General features: G+C 45.2%; 1 protein-coding gene across 5 annotated transcripts in view; it reads left to right on the top strand.

The window, feature by feature from the left end:
• The first annotated feature begins 4112 nt into the window (after positions 1-4112).
• Positions 4113-18779, top strand: part of SSBP3 (single stranded DNA binding protein 3) — a 171297-nt gene continuing 156630 nt past the window's right edge. Inside the window, exons 1-4 of one of the 5 annotated variants that reach the window (XM_053392365.1) lie at positions 4113-4631; positions 5499-5571; positions 5809-5870; positions 8589-8673. In XM_053392365.1, the coding sequence (XP_053248340.1) occupies positions 4576-4631; positions 5499-5571; positions 5809-5870; positions 8589-8673 (276 nt within the window). In that variant the 5' untranslated portion in view covers positions 4113-4575. The remainder of the gene's footprint in view (positions 4632-5498; positions 5572-5808; positions 5871-8588; positions 8674-18779) is intronic. The other 4 variants (XM_053392363.1, XM_053392362.1, XM_053392366.1 and 1 more) reach the window with 4 other exon arrangements.

The raw sequence follows: 18779 nt of genomic DNA on the forward strand, positions 1-18779 counted from the left end.
CAGGAAGGGGTCAAAGATCTGTTAGGAACAGACCCTCTTCAGTATTTCTGACTTGGAGAAAGCAGAAAGAGTACTTCCAAAAACCCCACTTTGACCCTGAGATGCTGCAAAGGGGCACATGGACAGTGGAATTCTGTGACTCCTTGGATCCACATCCTTCTGCAAGCATTTGCTCCTCTGCAAACAGACCCTGGAATCCACAGCTGACAATGATGTGGAAAGGAGGCTCCAGCAGCATAGTTTTTGCAGGGTTCACTATATTTAGCTCTGCCTCCTGCAAAGTGCTGCCTGCACACTTTGGCCCCAAAAGCGATATCCCGTACAAACCCCTTGTGGTAAAAAGCAGCTCTTGCTTTTCAGACATTTTCACAGAGCACAGAACCCTGCTGTGAGCAAACCACAGCGGCCAATGCAGCTTACTGCAAGACACCCTTCTCACTCCCTCTGGTTTCACATGCAAAGTTGCTGTGATAAATGTTTTTCAAACACCCACCCATCCACCCCTAAGTGAGGGAAACTGCAGAGTGCTTGTGCCTTTCCTATGGAGGAAGTTCTTCAACAAGTAGCACCGTCCTCCCCCACCCTCTGTGATTTCCAATACAGTGGACGCTTGGGTTGCGAATGTGATCCGTGCAGGATGCACGTTCGCAACCTGGATCTGTGCATGCGCGGGTTGCGATTTGGTGCTTCTGCGCATGTGCGGCCGCTGAAATCCAGAAGTAACTCGTTCCGGTACTTCTGGGTTTTGGCAGTCTGTAACCCAAAAAAATGCAACCTGAAGCGTCTGTAACCTGAGGTATGACTGTAATTGTTAACACCCTCATTGATTTCTTAGGTTCAAAGTAGAATTCTAGAGTCACAGAATTCGAAAGGACCTCAAAGATCGCCTAGCTCCAGGGTGGAGTGACCTTTTCTCAGCCGGAGGCCACATTTCCTTCTGCGCAACCTTCCAAGGGCCAGGTGACAGTGGCAGGTGGAGCCAGAGGCAAAAGTGGGTGGATGTATGGACTTTACCTCTGTACAGCTAGCTACCTTCTACACCAGACTTCCTCCACCTTGGCCCTCCAGATGCTTTTGGCCTACAACTCCCATGATCCCTAGCTAGTAGGACCAGTGGTCAGGGATGATGGGAATTGTAGTCTCAAAACATCTGGAGGGCCAAGGTTGAGGAAGCCTGTTCTACACAAACTCACAACTCGCTCTGTCCTCCATCTAGACAAGGAAGAGGCATTGTCAGAATTCAAAGACACATTCCAGCGAAAGCCCCCAGTAGTGAATCAGGACCAGTTAGTGGCCTGGGGAAAAGTGCTGAGGTTCCCTACCCCTGATGTGGCCCATCTCTCTGTTCACTCCTGAATAAGCCCAATGGCCCATCTAGTCCAGCATCCCATGGCAAACGGAAATCTTCCTTAACGCTTACTTGAAATCTCCTTTATTGTAATTCTAACTTGATTGGTTGTAGCCCAACCCTCTGGAGCAACAGGAAACAAATTTGCTTTGTCATCTATGTGTGAACCCTACAAATATTTGACTATGGTTATCATATTGCCTCTTCATCATGTTTTCTCCAAGCTGTCAAACACATCCAACTCCTTTGACCTTTACTTGAGATCCTACAAGGAAAGTTACTTTAACAATGCAGGCACTGCTGTAAATCAGAGAAAATGAAACTCCTCCTCTGATTTGTGTTTGAATTTTGTCCATCTACATCATGCATCTAAAAGTTGATCACCTAAACTACCCCCATATGCTAATGATGATAAAAATAATAACATTGGAAATAAACACCAGGAAAGCAAAGGATTTATTTTGAGCAAGAAAACTGCTAGCCTTTATGGTTTTAAGGAATTTTGACCCCAACAACTGTACCAAACTAATTCAATTACTGATGGCTCACACAACTCCTAAATGTAATGTGTGTTATATATATATATGGAAACGCTTTTTTAAAGGGATCTGTGGCGGTGAGTATCTTTTTCCTTCTGTGAATTCCATGCCACCTACCGGGAAAAAAATAATCTTAAAACTTGCAAGTTTCCACCGCAGACAGAGTGCTCTGCAGCCTTTGAATGTTACCTTTCCCTGGAAGCCTCAGTAACCACGCATAGCACAGATTAAATCAAGGCGAGTACAAAGCTCCGGGCTGTATCGTTTCCTGGGGGCGGGGTGGGGGGAAGAGAGAGAGGAGGAAGGAAGGAACATTACTCCGAAAACGCACATAAATTCGCTTTCTAAAGATCCATAATACAGATCACTCAGGGGCTCTGCTCACGTTAAGAAGACTCTGCCCCCTTTTAAACAAATATACACCTTTGAACAATATCACCGAACTTTAATGGGCGTGTGCGCGCTTGTAGTTTATATTAACTCTGGGTTTGAGTTTTCCTTCTTCCACTGTTTTTTCCCCAGGACACTGACCTACCCTTTAATTGTTTGGTGATAGGCATGTAAGGGGGAGGGGCGTTACTTGTTTATTGGAACAGCACAGTTTAAAAAAAAAATCAACCCTGGCGAACAGTTTCTAGTCCCCCCTAAGGATGTATCCAAACAGGCAGCCAATCAGCGCTTACACAGCTTTTTCAGCTCGTCTTTTTTAAAGGGACAGTAGCAAACGGGTTATATCATATTTAAAGCGAAAGGCACCGACATTTGCGGGCTGGGGGGGAAGCTGGAAAAAGCTCTCCCTCCCAGTTTCTCAGGAGGTTCTAACTTTAGGCTTCAGGAAAGAAACGGACCGCAAATGTGGGTCTTTAGCTGTTAACAGGGATGGGGAGATGGTGGGGAGTTATTGTTTGAAGGATACAAGGCGCCTTTTCCTGGATCATACATAGCCCCCAGGCATCTCTGAGGTTTTTCTTCGGGGGGTACGGGTATCATTTAAAAACCCGTGTTCTAAAGATCTCCTAAACGGTGCCCCCTCTCCAAAACTTCCTCAAACCTCCACCCAATTCTCTGTGTCTCCCCCCCCCTTAAAAAATAAATCTGGGGAGGTCGCGCTCCCTCCGTTTTGAGGCATTTTGAATAGGTCCTTATGTTATGTTATCCTGGTGTAAGATAACATTTTTTAAAAAGCGGTTTTAGTCCGGTTTCTGCAAAGGTGGGTAAGACACGACACCCCCTTCTCTGCAAGGAGAAACAAAAATAGCCTCGAGCGGACCAAAGGAGCTGGGCGGGAGGGTGGGTGGAAGAGATGGGGAACCGGAGGAGTATGCAAAGGTGGTCCAACCACGCCGCCCCTGTTCCTTTTTACTAGGACTGGGAGTTAAGTCCCGTTGAGCTCCGTACGGCTTACTTGCTAATAAAGGTGTTTAGAAGCGGGGTACAAAAGGTGAATGAATGAATGGACCTATGGCCATCAGGAGGCCCCGTTTTTAAGATTCCACTGGCGAAGCCCAGATCCCACGGCAAACCACAGATTCGCGCTTCCTTGGGAGTAAGCCCCACTGAACAAGGTGGGAGTTACTTCTGAGTAAGTAGCACGCCTTGAGATGGAGGGAGAGATGAGCCTCTCACTTTGCGCACTTCTGTGCTGCGATCCAGTCCCAACCGAGGAACACACACACACACACACACACACACACACTAATGTACTCGGGAGCTGAAGGGGCTTGAGGATCGCAGCTTCAGCCTGGGCAGCGCTAGCGGCCGCAATATGAAAGGTAATGGAGGCGGGAGGTCGGGAGGCAGAGGAAGGCGGAGAAACTGGGGCGGCCGAGAGAGAGCAAAGAGGATGGAGGGAGAAGCAAAGGGCAGGAGGAGAGCTAGGATAGGGATCGAGCGAGGCAGGTGCAGCCACGGGCGCAAAATGGGGCGCAGAGGGGGCTGCTGGCTGGTGCGGCGCGGGATCGTGCTGTAGCGGGTGCAAACCGCACGCGGGGAGGCTGGGGCGAGGAGTGAGAGCAGGGCGGCGCATGTGGGAAAGGTGAATGGTGCGAGCGAGACAGCGGGAGGGCGTCTGGTGGGGAAGCTGGGATTAGGGGAGGGTACCTGGGTCGAGGAGGGAGCCGGGTAAGGAAGGCAGCTCAGCCCCTCGGCAGAGGGAGGAGGAGGAGGAGGCGGAGCCGCGGAGGCCCTCCCCCCAGCCAAGGGGACCCTTTAGGAAGCAGCCGGCGCGCGGTTCTCTCCGCCTCGTCCTGCCCGGCAGCATCTCCCCCGGTGCCACCTTAAACTCGCCGTTCGGGGGCGGAGCAACCCTTCCCCCCGCAGGCCGCCGATTGGCCGGGGAATGTATCCATTGTGGAACGTTGACGCCCGCCGCGTTCCATCCCTAGTGTAGCCACGTTCGGTTGAGCCGGGGGCAGCCGCGGTGGCGGCAGCAGCAGCAGCAGCAGCAGCAACAGCAGCAGGAGCAGCTGAGGAAGGAGCCGGAGCCGCGGAGAGGGGCAGGGCGATGGGGTCGAGGCCGGGGCTGGGGCTTTGACAGCTGAAACCGGGGCTATCGGCGCGGCGCCAGCGGCGGAGCCTGGGCGAGCCACAGCTGAGGGAAGGCGCGAGGCTTGGGAGACCGAACGGCAGCGGAGAGATCCAGGCGGCGGCGGCGGCGGCTTCGGTTTCGCCTCTTTCTCGCTGCGGACCATGTTCGCCAAAGGCAAAGGCTCGGCGGTGCCCTCGGATGGGCAGGCTCGGGAAAAGTAAGCGCCCAGGCACCGGAGGGGACTCCCGGGAGCAGCCGCGCATGGTTTCCTCCGACAGGCGTTCTCGCCGTCCCTTCATTGTCTTCGGGGAGCTCGGGCATCTGGAGGGGACGGGCATGGAGGCTGCGATCCAGGGGTGGAAGCGGGGTGGTCGTGGCGGGGAAAGGATCTCTCCCTACCGCGGTCCCGCCGCTTCGTGGTGGAAGGGAGAGCGGAGGGTGGCGGATCGGAAAGCACGATGGAGGAACGCATGCACCGCGTCCTTTTGTCTGAAGTGTCTGTCCGTCTGTGCAAGTGGAAGGGGTGAAGGGCTTTGTCCAGGCGATGAGCGATGGGTAGGCTTCCCCTTGGCCCTCCCCGCCTCCCACTTCGCTTCTAGAGTTTGCAAGTTTGGGCAAATCGGGGGGTTGGGTAGAAGAGGATTTTGGGGTGGGGGACCCCAGCTGGCCTTCCCCCAAATCTGTCCAGGCACTAGTGGAGAAAGACCTCAAACCCCCCCCCCCCACCTCGCTTTAGGTTCCTGGAAGCTTTAATGAATGGCTGGGGGATGCTGCTGGCTGCCTTGCAAAGGGGGCATGTGCCTGCAGAAGTTGCATTTTGTTTCCTGCCCTGAGCTAGTATCAACTTATCTCTGAGGTGGGATGGGGGCTGCGCGGGGCGGGAAGGAGAGCGCTCCTTGCTCTCTGCACTGGAGGCAGGAAGGAAGTGATATTTCTTCACTGCCCTGCTTTAAACCTGGGTTCATCCCCACTGAAGTGAGAGGAAGCTCAGCGTGGAAGTGGGACAATCCTATAAAGTCTTGTTCGGCACAGTGGCCGCTTGCTCCTTCTCTACCACTTTTTCTCTTCTTCCGTCCTTTTACAGGTTAGCTTTGTATGTGTATGAATACTTGCTGCATGTAGGAGCACAGAAATCAGCACAGACTTTTTTATCAGAGGTGAGTGGCTCTGTTTACTTTTGACCCTCTTCCCTCACCCCTTGTTTTAGATGGCCTTTGTTTTCAGAAGCAGGCACTGTAGCCTCCATTTTGAATTTTTTATCACCTTTTGCCATTTATTGCTAGTTGGGCCTCAGAGGCTGCTTGGGGAAAGGGGAGGTGAAGTGGGGGCTGGGGACAGAGGAAGCATCTTTTTCTCCCAGTATCTAACCTCTTTGCACCTTTTGCTGTTTACAGATCCGATGGGAAAAAAACATCACACTAGGAGAACCTCCTGGGTTTTTACATTCGTGGTGGTGGTAAGTGGGCTGTTGCTTTCTCTTCCCCAAAATAGAAACTCCTATGCTTAACTGACTGTAAGTGGGAAATAATGTCCCAGGCAAAAGTTTTGGAGTGATCTTGTGTTCCTGCGTTGAGAAATAGACATAGTTGAACTGTGAGCTCGCCTCTTCATCGTAGTTGGGATTTAGTTCAGCAAGTGTTGGAGAAAAAGGTACTGAAGAAAGTCTTGATCAGTTGTTGTAACTGTTTCCAAGCCATACAAGATAGATGTTGCTTGAGCTTTCCTTTATCATTAAGCAAGGCATAAGGGGGTCTAGCTGTAGCCTTTACTTCCTTATGTATGGTGATTCAGAGTGCAGACATAGGACAGTTATGTGTTGCTGTTTGTAAGAAAATACATGGAGTACTTCTGCAAGTTACACCTATTGCTCTGTTTCTTCCCCCACGCTTGTTATGATGCTAAAGTGTAAATGTGTGACAGGATAGATCAGGCGCTGATATTTTTTATAAATGTATTTGCCTTCTCCTGAAACGTTTCCTTGGGAAGAGCTTTCTTAGTCTTGCAGATAGATTTCTAGTTTTACTTAAAAAGTTTCAAAGGAGCACTGGGCCTTTCCCCTAGCTTCTGCACAGAGTTACTGATCAATGCTACTTGCTATGAGGTTGTCTCTCCCTTGTGAATTTATGTCAGAGACGCAGATAGTCCAGTGGGCAGCTTCAGCTTGACTGGAGCAGTTGTACAATTGGTAGTGAGATGCTGGGTGATAGAAACATTTCTTACAACCTGGTTCCGAAGGGTAATTCTTGACAGTAAACCCTATTGATACCATTTGCATGTGATGAAGTTACTATGTGTCTGGGCAGTTTGCTAGTAATGCAGAACAGGACGCTTTCAACATATGTGAGACAGGCTTGACACCCAAAGATGGAGAGCTGAGGGACACATGTTGCTTAGGTAAGCGGTGCAGTTTTTGGATTAGGCTTGTGGGTTGGTTTGTAGTTTATCTGATTAGAAGAGGTTGAGGTAGCACATGGAGTTGAAGGCTTCTTGCTTCTGAACCTGTAGAGCAGGAGAGCTAAAAGGTTTTTTATTTCTCTTTCTAGTGTGTAGTTAGCAGAAGCATTTTTTTTTGTCAGAACATTCTCCGTCAGCTGGCCCAGGTTAATGCTGTTTGGATTGTTTCCCAGTCTGTTACAGTGCTTGGGGTTTGTGCATAGTGTCAGGCGTCAGGCTATGCAGTCAGCACCGGTCAGAAAAAGTTGAGAAGAAAAATATGTTAGCACCTGGAGTCTTTGATACTTGAAAAACAACCACCGTGCAGGAGCGCTTTGGATATTTTCTGACACCCCACATTATTTACCTGAATGCCTGGGGAGACTGAAATTGTTCATTTTTTTTAAAAAAAAGGTTTTTATTAAAATATTTTTATGGAGAACAACATAACATCTGTTTTCAGTTCATAGAGTCCTTTCTACATTGTTAGTTACATTCCATGTGAGACATTGCTGTCAATATGCATTGTGAGGTTATGGGGCAGAGGGGAGAGAAAGAAAAGGGGGTGTTGTTTTTTTTATTCTATTTCACTCTTCCTCTAAAGAGCTCAAGGTAGTGTATGTGGTTGTCCCATTTCCCCCATGTGTTTCTCACAACGACCCAGTGAGGCAGGTTAGGCTGAGAGCCAGTGAGTGGCCCAAGGTCACCCAGTGAGCTTTATGATGGTAGTGGAGATTTTAAACCTGGGTCTCCTCATGACACTCTGCCCACTACACGGCACTAGATTAGTCAGCAATTGTATAAGTGACTGCAGCTGACAAGGGGAGGACAGTGAGTTTTATTATCTAAGGGGCTTCCATTATGGCGGTGCTTATATATGTGCAACATCCAAGACAGAAGATGAAATCAATGTTGTATTGACAGTATGGCATTTAATGTCAAACTGAAACAGCTCTAATGGATTGCACTCTGGTTTGGAAGATGGCTTCATATGTAGAGGGAGGTGTGTTCGGGTTTAATGGACCAACACAACAGCCGGAATTGGACGCATTCGGTTCTAGCGAGAGGGCGATTAAAAGTGCTATTGAATGTGCAGTAAGTGTGTAAGAGGTCCAAAAGTAAAAGTTCAGCCTGAGCATAGAAGGGAAACAGCAGGATGGGCTAGCCCTGGCAAGATGAGCAAAAGCGAATGGCTGCAGAAAGAAATCTCTTGAAACAAAAGAGCGAGTCTAAATATAGGGAGCTTGAATGCCCCAAAGTTAGGAACACGGGTAGTTGTCTTATAGTGAGTCGGACCATTGGCCCATCTCTTCCAGTGTTCCAGAGTCACCAACTGTGACTCTCCAAGTTTTTGGAGGGGGGCATTCCCAGTCCTAATTAGAGGTGGCAGGAATTGAACCCAGAACATTCCTCGAGCAAAGCAGATGCTCTGCCGATGAGCCACGGCCCTTCCCCAAGTTCAGCTTGTCTTTGGACACTTTCGTGGGAATCTACATATTAATAACATTTGCTTCCCCAAATGCACATCTTGCCTGTCTCTAGTTGGATGTTGTTGGAGGTCGAAGTCTCAAGTGGAACAAAGGTGATAAACTGAATGCTTCTCGGCTAAAGATAGATGCTCCTCGCTGCTGAACTGTTGGCATGGCCAGACTTCCTACCAAACACTGTATGGGGTGTTGTATATTGTGCAGGTTCATAGTCATTGTCTCCTCTCTTTCTCTCTCTTTCCTTTGCCCTACAGTGTATTTTGGGACCTTTACTGTGCAGCTCCGGAAAGGCGAGATACTTGCGAACACTCGAGTGAAGCAAAAGCCTTTCATGATTATGTGAGTAACTTAATTTTTAATCCTTTTGACTAGAAACTCATGGGAATACGGCACACCGGAGCAAATGGGGAGAAAAGGGTGTTGCCACTGCTGCCATTCTGACTTGGTTGAATAATATTTTATAAAGTCACAGCTATGTGAATCTAGTTCAGATACTTATCTTGAGTACTTTAAGGTGGTGCATATTGATCTAGTTACATCGCCATGCATCTTCCTCGTGGCACGCAGGATAAGCAGGGTGAAGGAGAGATGCAGTGGCGATATTTATCATGTTGAAATCTCATTTGCAAACTTTCTGACATAAGTGAGTGGCTGTATTTGAATGTGGAATGCTCTTTCTCCAGGAGGAGAATGTCTCTGAAAGCTCATCGGGGCCTGTTTGTATTTATGAATCTGTCGTAAGGTTGCGCTGCAGGGCAATCCTGTGCGTGTTTACCTGGAAGTAAGCCCCACTTACTCCCAGGTAAGTGGGCCTAGAACTGTAGCCTTCGAGAGTCAATGGACTTGGTTCAAAATATCAATGCAAAGGTTTTCCCATTAAGACTGCAATGCAGACTTCATTATTTCTTTAATTTTGAATTTTTGTATGGGCTGTGGGTACAAAATTGACTGTAAGAGGAAGAGTGAGGTATTGTATGCAGGGTTTGAATCGAGGTGGAGAATCTTGCATTTTTGTTTTCCGATGTGATATTGATTACCCCCAAATAAATAGCAGGTGTGTGCGATATGAGCATCTGGAGTTTGCTTTGTTACGGTGGAAGGGGGGGGGATGTTGTGAGAGTAACTATAGAGCTACCAGCCCCAAGGAGGATAACGTTAGAAGCTGTTTCTAGTGACCCTATCCTGTTAGAGGGGACATTGCCCCAAGCTAACTGTTCTGGATAAACTTTGACTTGTCAGCTTCTACCTGTGATGGCAGAGCATGGATTCCCAGGAGGATGTAGATTTTGATAGTTCATAAAAGGAAAGGCATCTTGTCCTTTTTCTTTTGCAACACACAGACGGAAGGATTTGTAAGGAGATGAGTTTCAATGGAGAAAAAGCAAGCTGCCGAATGTTGTCCACGTTTCCATTGAGCTGAGCCTCAAAATAATATGCAGGGTGAGAAGCTGTGGTCTATGGGGAAAGTGAGTCGGAAGTGAGCAGTCTGGTTAAAAAGTATTTACTTGGAAAGAGACCCCATTGGCTTTAATCAATTTCTCACATGATTTGTAAGTTAAGATCATTAGGGGAGCTGCTCCCTCCATAGCCTTCTGCCTGTCAGTTAACAGCTATAGCGTTGCCTGAATTATATGGTTGCTTCTCAGACCAGCTCGCTGGGAAAAAGGGTTCACTAACACAGGGAAGAGGGGGATAATTCGTCCATTGCTTATCTCTCTGGATGTTGCTGGATCAGGGTGAGACATGACAAAATAATAAATATGGTTTCAGAGTTGTTGTTCTGGTAACATATGAACTGGGTCCCTGGTTTCTGTACTGAGAATCACAAACTCCAGGACAATAGCTCTTCTTGATGATATCTAAAGCAGCTTTTAGTAAAAGGTTTGAGAACTTACTTGTAGGCAGATTTCCTAGGCTAGAAGAAAACTTTGAAAATGTGCATTGCTCTGTGTTTATCATGGACATTCGTGCAGAATTAACTTTTGAAAGGAGAGTTTCATATTAAATCCACAACCTACATTTTTAATTTTATCTCCTCCTGATGCAGCCATACCAGGAATATAGAACTATGTTTCCCAGAAAATTGGCAGATGGCCGGGCATTGATCTGGTTTTGTGTATTCGATTTGACCAAGTCCCCAAAGAGATCCTTTTGCCTAATGATGAACAATCTTTAGAAGATGTTTTTCTGACTTGTTGATGGGAAGCACTTGCTTTTGCGTGAAGAAGTGTAGGCTGTGACAGCATGAATTAGCAGGAAACTGTGTCTGTCTTGAAAGAAAAAAGCAAGGGAGAGGGCCACAAAAAACTTTAGCCCTAGTCTCTGTGGCTGGTTTCATTGCAACTCTGTGCCCTGATTTGTAGCCTTCCCATAGAAAAGCAGTTGTACTTAAAGGGGAATAAAATAATCTGATATTTTTATTTATTTATTGGTCTGGTTTGTTTTCGACAATGTTCTCTCCCCAAACAGTTTGCACCAATAAAAATAAAAAATAATGAGGAGCAGGCTCTTACAAACTAAAAAGACAGGATACATAAGGGAAGGAGAGTGGAGAAGATAGACGAGGAAGATCAGCTGGAGCATGCCAGAGGATAGTTGTGAGCTGTGAGCAGGTGGATGCATCTACCTAGTTGTGGCCAGGCTGATCTTCCCTTGATGCTCTCGTTCTTAGCCTTCTGGCTGGTAGCAGAAGCCAGATAGTTTCTCCCCAAATACTCTGGGATAGCTCAGTTGGTAGAGCATGAGACTCTTAATCTCAGAGTTGTGGGTTCAAGCCCACATTTGGCAAAAGACTCCTTCATTTCAGGGGTTAGACTGGATGACCCTCGTGGTCCCTTCCAAGTCTATGATTCTATGAACAGTCCTAGGGAGCAGAGCATTTCTGGCAGAAGAGGGCTGGGAAGCAAACTCCCTGCGCCTGCTTCTTCTCAGAGCAATGGTTGGAGCCTGGCCCTGGTGTTCTTCCGGGGAGGGGGGAAGAGCGTGCAAACTGTCTGCTTTCTTGTACAATCCGTGGGCAACCAGACTGCAACTTAGGGACATAGTTGGAGAGTAGAAACTCAGCCCCAGCACTGGTGATCCCAGTGGAAGTAGATTTCCTCCTCCTTCAATCAAAGTTAAGCCCTCTTAAGAGTAGTGAGAAATAAATGCCATTCATCTGAATGGGAAGAAGTACTCTTCTGCCGTAAGGAATATGGCTCAGTTGGTGGCAAAAAACCTGACTTTGTCCCTTACCCTGGGTCTGTGTTGCTTCCATCGTAACAGTGTGCCCAGAAGCAGAAGTTGAATTTGCTTTTGTGGCAAAAACTTAAGAGGCCATGTTGTGCTATCCCTGCAGTTTGGTGGATGGGAAAGGAGTTTGCCCCTACTTGCTCCTCATTGGTAGCTCTCAAATAGGACTGTCACCTTGAAAACTGAGGCAGAGCACACAGCATCCCAGTTAGAGGTGGCCTCGCCAAATTGCTTAGTGTGTGGCAACTTCGCCACAAGACACTGTTTAGATTTAGGACTGCAAGTGTCAAGCCTGTTTCTGATTATTCTTGAAGTGCGTCTGTATTGTTTTGAGCCTCACTTCTAAAGAAATAGAACTTCCACTGACACCAGTGGGGACTTAAGCATGCGGGTGGATACATTCAGAATTAGGATCTTCGTCGCTACACGTAGTGACAAATCAGTCGCTGGATTTGCCATTTTGGATTGCTGGTTCTTTCTTTACTTCTTCCCATGTCTCTTTTTTGGTTGGGAAGTTGCTTCTGAGTTAAGGTTGTCCCCGATGAAATGTGGCTTAACATAGTTTTCTAATGATGTTGGAATGCCCTCTGTAGGTCTTAGATGCAAAGCATAAGGTGTGGAGGGATGCTGCTTGCATTCAAGATATAGTACTGCTACATTAGCAGCAGCCTTATAATAGTGTCTGAGGATTTACGGTATTTAGAGAAATTAATCTTTTTTAGCTGGGTAATAATTCTAATAATAGGCATGAGTGCATTAGATGATTCGCATAAACTTCTTTAATACATGTTGCTTTAAGCTTACAGCAAATAGACGCAATCCTGATTGTTTTGTTTTGTTTTGAAAAATCTTAGTGTAATACAGTTTCATAACACTCCTGAGTAGTACTTTACCTTTTTAGTTTTATGTATTATGAAGACTAAAAAGATGTTCTGTTCCTCCCCCCGCAGCTCCCCCCTTCTTTTCATTATACTCATTATTTGTAAAGGGCTGTTGGTTTTAAAGTTGTTGACTAATCTGTATTGTCATGATCATGTTGCTTTTAATCATAGATGTATCAAGCTTATAAACGTGGTCGTCCCCCCCCCCCCAAATCTGTAGCTCACTGCCTATAATGAACTTAGCAAGCCATCATGGATGAGATATTGGAGCGTGTTGTGGAGACGAAAAGGACAATTTCTCATGTATGGGAGGGGTTCGAAGAGGATTCATTGGACTGAGTCTATTAAAGAACATTGAACTAGTTTCTCCCTTTTCCTAATCTTCTAAATTACTGCCCCTGCGCAGAACATCTGGCGCTGAAGTTGGACCGAGTATCAAACATGGAAGGGTCTTGCCTGAGAAATCTTGCTGATCAGTTTGCTTGTTGGGCTTGTTATATGTAGCCAGGATGTGTTCCCACCTTCTTCTTCTAAGCCTCTGCCTCCATGTAACATAGTTTAAACGACAAGCCTTCTTAACAGCTAATGAATGAACGGTGACTCATTCAGAAAGGCTCCCAACCAGACTACAGGATAGTTGGCTGCATGATTTGGATTGACACAGTATGGAGGTTTTAATGGAGACTCCAGGAAGAACATGCAGGATTGCGAGAACATGTTAATAGCTACTGCTGTTTACGTTCTAAAAAAGATTTTCACTCGGGGGGTCTGTGCAAATCATGATCAGAATGGACAGATGACTAATGTGGTAGATGGAGTAAAAATAAAGTGCTATTCTAGGTTGTCGGTATGATTGGTAAAAATTCTCTTACGCTCTTGATGGCTTTTTTATATATATAGATGTGCATGACTTGGATGCACGTATTTTGTGGATTCCTTTATTCTCTGCACCAGTAGAGACTGTGTACTGAGGTTGATCTTTCGTCTTGTGTCACAGGCCTGAAAGCAAAAATATTATCTTAAAATTCGGGAGAGTGCCTAACCTATTGTGTATAAAAGACAGTATTCTGTGCTTGGAGAAATGCATTTAAAAGCCTGGCATCATTTCCTTTGCATGCTTCTTTCCCATTGTTTATGGTTGAGGTGTGGCTACTTGGACGTATAAGAAGCAAATCTCTCCAGATCAGTAGGCTTGGCGAATACATGCTTCAGAGAATGGGAGACCATGCTTCATTAGCAGCCTGTATAACAGCACTTCCATGCTGTGTAACTTCCATTTCATTTCCCAATATAACTATATGATAATAGAAGCAGCAGGAGCAACAAGCAATTTCCCCAAAGAACATTTTTAATATTAAAAACAGCAAAAAGTGTTCGTTCTTCTTGGTTTTTCTGTGTCTTAATCGATTCATAAGAGTTCTGAGACGGTTGACCTGTACTGACTTCGAAAGGAATTCTTGAGATTGGGACGCTGTGTGCTGAATTCTTGCTAGCAGCAATGTAGAATGGTACTATGTAGATCCTGTACCAAGGGGATGGGTGAATATTCCTTATGCTTTGGAGACTGCACAAATGCTCCTCTTCCACATTTCCCTGTGAGCTGAACACCAAGGTATTTCTTTTTCCTGCAAATCACAAAATTTGCTCACCACAGGGGAACCTGGGACCAATTTTGTGGCAGAAAGCAATTAATGCTGTGAAGATAGGACAATGGCAAGATAGGTACCTTTTTGTGGGATGAGGAAAGGGGGCTATATCTTGTCCGCTTTGTCCCATTGTTCCACTTCTGGAAGAGAAAGTCCCAGGAAAACTTGTATTTCTCGGCTGACTTTGCAGAATTATGCTAATTTATGTTTTTGGTTGCAACATATTTTTGCAGAAGCACGCGTTAAAGTCACTCGTTAAAACTTGAGCTAATTTGAAGCTGTGTAAACTGGTACAAAGTTGACTTTAAAACAGAAAACAGCTTATTAATTTTATACACTTGGTTACATTTCTCCCCAAGTCTTGGGGTAGAGTAGAAATTTGATAAAACTGTGGTGCTTTTAATGTGGTGGTTCAGTGGTTTGAAATTTGAAAAAAAAGAAATGTCTAGGGGGGAAAGGAGAGAAGAGAAATCCAAAATGTGCTTCCAATTTCAGTGTTCCTGTGCGTTTCCAAACGAAAATGTTATACTCTCTCTAGAGGTTTACTGCTGTTGGCACGCTTGCCTTTATCTTGCTTCTAGGCAAAGCCCCTCCGTAGGCGCACTCATATTACATTGTGGCGGTGTTGCCAGACACTCTTGTTGCAGGTTTTATTGTGCATCTTCTGAGCTGGTGAGCTACAAAGGGATTGTACAGCATGACAGGGAATTTCAACCACCGCGTTATCTTGGAATTGGCCGATTGATGATTGCAGTTCAGCGTTTCAACACTGTGAAAGCCAATACAATTTGAGTTAGCTGTGATGACTGCCAGTTTAAATACCGCAGTGAATTTCTGTCAAATAGCTAATACACAGAATGGGGAATTGCAGAAAACTTGATCACTAGAACCAATTTAGTCGATTTTGGCCTCCAGCTACAGAAAATGAACTTAAATCTAGTTGACTGTCGCTACATACTTTTTGTGGCATTATTCTGTTTGCACATGCTCCTCTGAGTGTAACTTCAAGGGAGAGTGCAAAAATTCAGAAACTGTTTTCAACACAATCCCCCCCCCCCCCCCGTTTTTAACCAGCTGCTCCCTTGGTGATATTAGTCCTTTGGAACCACTCCCTAAAAACTTTAACATAATATTTTCAAAATTAAATATTTTAAGAATTACATTTTTAAAAGTTTTATACAGGGCATATTTTGGTCCAGCAGCATATGCTGTCTATCTGTTTGCTCTAGCAGAAACAACTCCTCTCTTAAAAAAATTCTAGACTTCTTTTCTCTCTCTTCTTTAAATACCTGCTAACTGTGTGTTGTGTCAAACAGTTAATTATAATCTAAATAATTCTTTGCTTCATTTATGCAAAAGCAGTAGGTGTAACATAAATATTTTTTTCTACATGACTTAACCTTAATTGCTGGGAGAATGTGACAAGAATCCATTTCTTCAAAGAGGTCCTTCTCCCTCGTGACGTGAAGCCCATGTTCATTTTCAGATTCTCACAGCGGCCACAACTGTGGAGATCTGTTCCATTAGAAAGTGGCTTGGCAATCCTGACAACTAACCAGTATTCATTTCTTCTACCAAGAGCAGAAGGGTTTCCCCATACAGTATATTCTGCTTTGCTGGAGCATAATCTTACTTCAACATACCTGTATTATTTCTCATCGTTGTCAGCCTCCTCGTGGTCCACTAAATAGCTCTTACATTACTTTTTAAACTGAGATTTGCATCCTTCTCCATGGCTTGATGGATGAGCTAGTTCTTCGAAAGATAAAACATTTGGTGCATAACTGAGGATGTTGGCTTGGGACTTCAAAGCCAAAGAAGTGTCTCAGCCGTGTCTATGTCTTAAGCTCTTTTCTCCACCTGCCTCTGCCTTGTGATGTTGGTTACATGTTCACAACAGAGAGAGCCTTCTTGGTGGTGGCTCCTGCTTTTGGATTGCCTTCACAACAGGACCATGACAGATGCTGCCATAATCAATCTGGCGAAACGTCTGAACTTCTGTGTTTGCCCAGGCATCTTAAAATATGTTACATTAGTCTACTCTGGTTAATTTACTTGTTTCATGATGACGGTTGATTGTTTTATTTATTTTATTGTGTTTTATGACATGTTTGATTTTATTCATGCCTATTGTATACAGTAAGCCTGCAGATTATGTGGGGGTTACATTCCAGCAATCGTTCCTAAAGCCAAAGTCACACATAGTGAAAACACATTGGGTTCAATGGCAGCTGGGATTGCCAAAATCTTTTTTCCCAGGCACCTGCCTCCTTTCTGCCTCTTTTTTTTTTTTTGCCAAGTGCATAAAGCTGTATGCACAAATTAGGTGTGTGTAAGTTTCAGGCTTACTGTACTGCATTTGTATCTGCAAGGATGAAGCGCAATCTAGAAAGGCTTTACATAAAATCTAGACTCTCCTCTTGACATATGATTCCAAGTGCTGGTACATATGATGGTGTCTGGAACTAGTAGATGCTCCAGTTGTCACTTGTTCTTTCTAAGCAATCCAGAAGTCTTCACCCAAGGTAGCATTTTTGTCTGGGAAAACACGATTCTCTCTCCAGATAGTGATGCCCTTGCTAGCTGTTTGCAGCGTATTGAGGCTGTGTTAATGTTTATGCACTTGGATAAAGCCTGTGGCATTGATAAACTCTCACTTATCCTTCCTTAATTTTTAAAAAACATGGTAGCTGAACATGGGAGTGCCTTCCTTTGACATGTGTCTTAATAAAAACCAACCTAGCAACAACTCCTGCACCAAACCTCCTTGCACTGCTATGCACAACGTCTTACGTTTTATTTTTTGTGCAATATGAAAGGCTACTGTCAAATTATGCTCTTGCATTTTCCTTTAAGTTAAACAAAAGGGTTAAGGCATATGATGAGAAGACATTGTAACCTTTAGGTTTCTAGATCTCCTCAACCCTTTACGTTTTGCAGTTGGTTGCTGTGAACGAGCTTCGTTGTGTACTATCTATTTTGGCTGGTGCTTGCGGTATTCACTATGGGTTCATCAAGGCAGCATAGGAAGGAAGGTTTTGAAGAATGGTACTTGAACATATCACTAAGGAAACTTTAACAATGGAATTTTGTAAGATGAGTATTTGAATGTGGAGCTCACCACTTCTTGTGGGGCATTTCCCCTTAAAACCCACTATTGCAAGTGCAGGGCACCTTTTTGGCTCCATGGGTCAGATCTTTATTTGGATCAGCCTCACAGGCCAAATTTGATAGGTGTGAGGAGTCACCCATTTGTCATTCAACTGACATCACAACAAGATCAGGTGCAAGGTGCTTTGAAATCCCAAAGTCAGGACTTCAAAGCACCTTGCATGCTGCTGCTGAAACAAAGGTAGTTCTCCCTTCATATTAGCAGGTGATTTCATGCAAACCCTTTCTGAGTCAGGAAGGTATCTTCATGGAAACCCTTCTAAATGTATTGGCACTCTTTTGGAAGTGGGCTCTTCCACCAAGCCTTCAGAAGGCCACTCCCCATATTGTTCTTTCTCAATGGAGAATAATTTCTACATCAGAAAAAGTAATCCGTGAGGCGACTCTTGTGCCCATTTGAAGTTACTGACAGATAATTCTGAAAAGAAAACTGAAGAGTGAGCGTGAAATAAATAAGTAAATGTATACGGAGCTGCTGTTTATTATTCATAACGGAAGCCATTTGGTTAAATTAACAGGTCACAGGTTTATAACAAGCCAAAATAAGTACTTACAGAGCTTTATTATGGATGCCTTTGATCTTATGTTGGCATCTTTGGAATTTAAGTAAGGGCTAGGCAGATTCAAAGAGGAATAGATCGTGTAACGTGTTCCTTCACATGGCTGGAAGAGGTGGGTTGCATCCAAAACTATCAATATGTGGGTGAAATAAACATCTGTTTGCACGGTGGGACTTCACCTTTGTCTCCTCTTCACACTTTACAACTTTCAAAATCTCCAACAAGTTGGGAGGACCCTCTGGAGCAGATTTTGGGGTCATATGGGTGACTGCTGATGTGAGGGAGGTTGCAGGAGCTGAAACTGGGTCCATCAGTCTTAGATTCCATCATATGTGCAGAATATCTCCAAGGCACTGATTACTGGGAACTCAGAAAAAAAAAGGTAGGGAAGAGCCCACTTAACCTGAAAACAGCCCTTTGGAAGCGTCTGAGGTTGCCTACTAAGAATATATGGATCTATTTGCAATGTTTAGGTTGCCCTCATCCTGTTCAGATGTTTCTTTCCTCACTTGATATTGGGAGTAGGCTCCAGTTTTGCATTCTGCCTCTTCCTTATGCTTCCTCTGTTCACCGGATCACAGGGAGAAGCAATTTATTAGGACCAAAAAGGTATTATGTCAACAAAGACTGAACACACATTCCTGTGCATGTTTTTTCTCAGAGATCACCCTTCATTTCAATGGAACATACTTATACTATTAAGCCTTTTAAGGGACTGGGAACTGGTGGCTCACCAGGCGTTGTTGAACTCCAGTTCCCATTAGCCCCAGCTGTCATGGCTAGTGGTCAGGGATGATGGGAGTTGAAGTCTAAGAACATCTGGAGGGCTACAGCTTCCCTATTGCTACCGGAGGATACGTGGAAATATTTTTCAAGAGAGGATTGTTTTTCAGCTTAAGGTGCCTAAGGCTGCATATACAACATACATTTTAAGCACATTACTTTCCCAAAGAATC

This window comes from Podarcis raffonei, chromosome 6 (assembly GCF_027172205.1).
Source record: "Podarcis raffonei isolate rPodRaf1 chromosome 6, rPodRaf1.pri, whole genome shotgun sequence".
Classification (NCBI taxonomy): domain Eukaryota; kingdom Metazoa; phylum Chordata; class Lepidosauria; order Squamata; family Lacertidae; genus Podarcis; species Podarcis raffonei.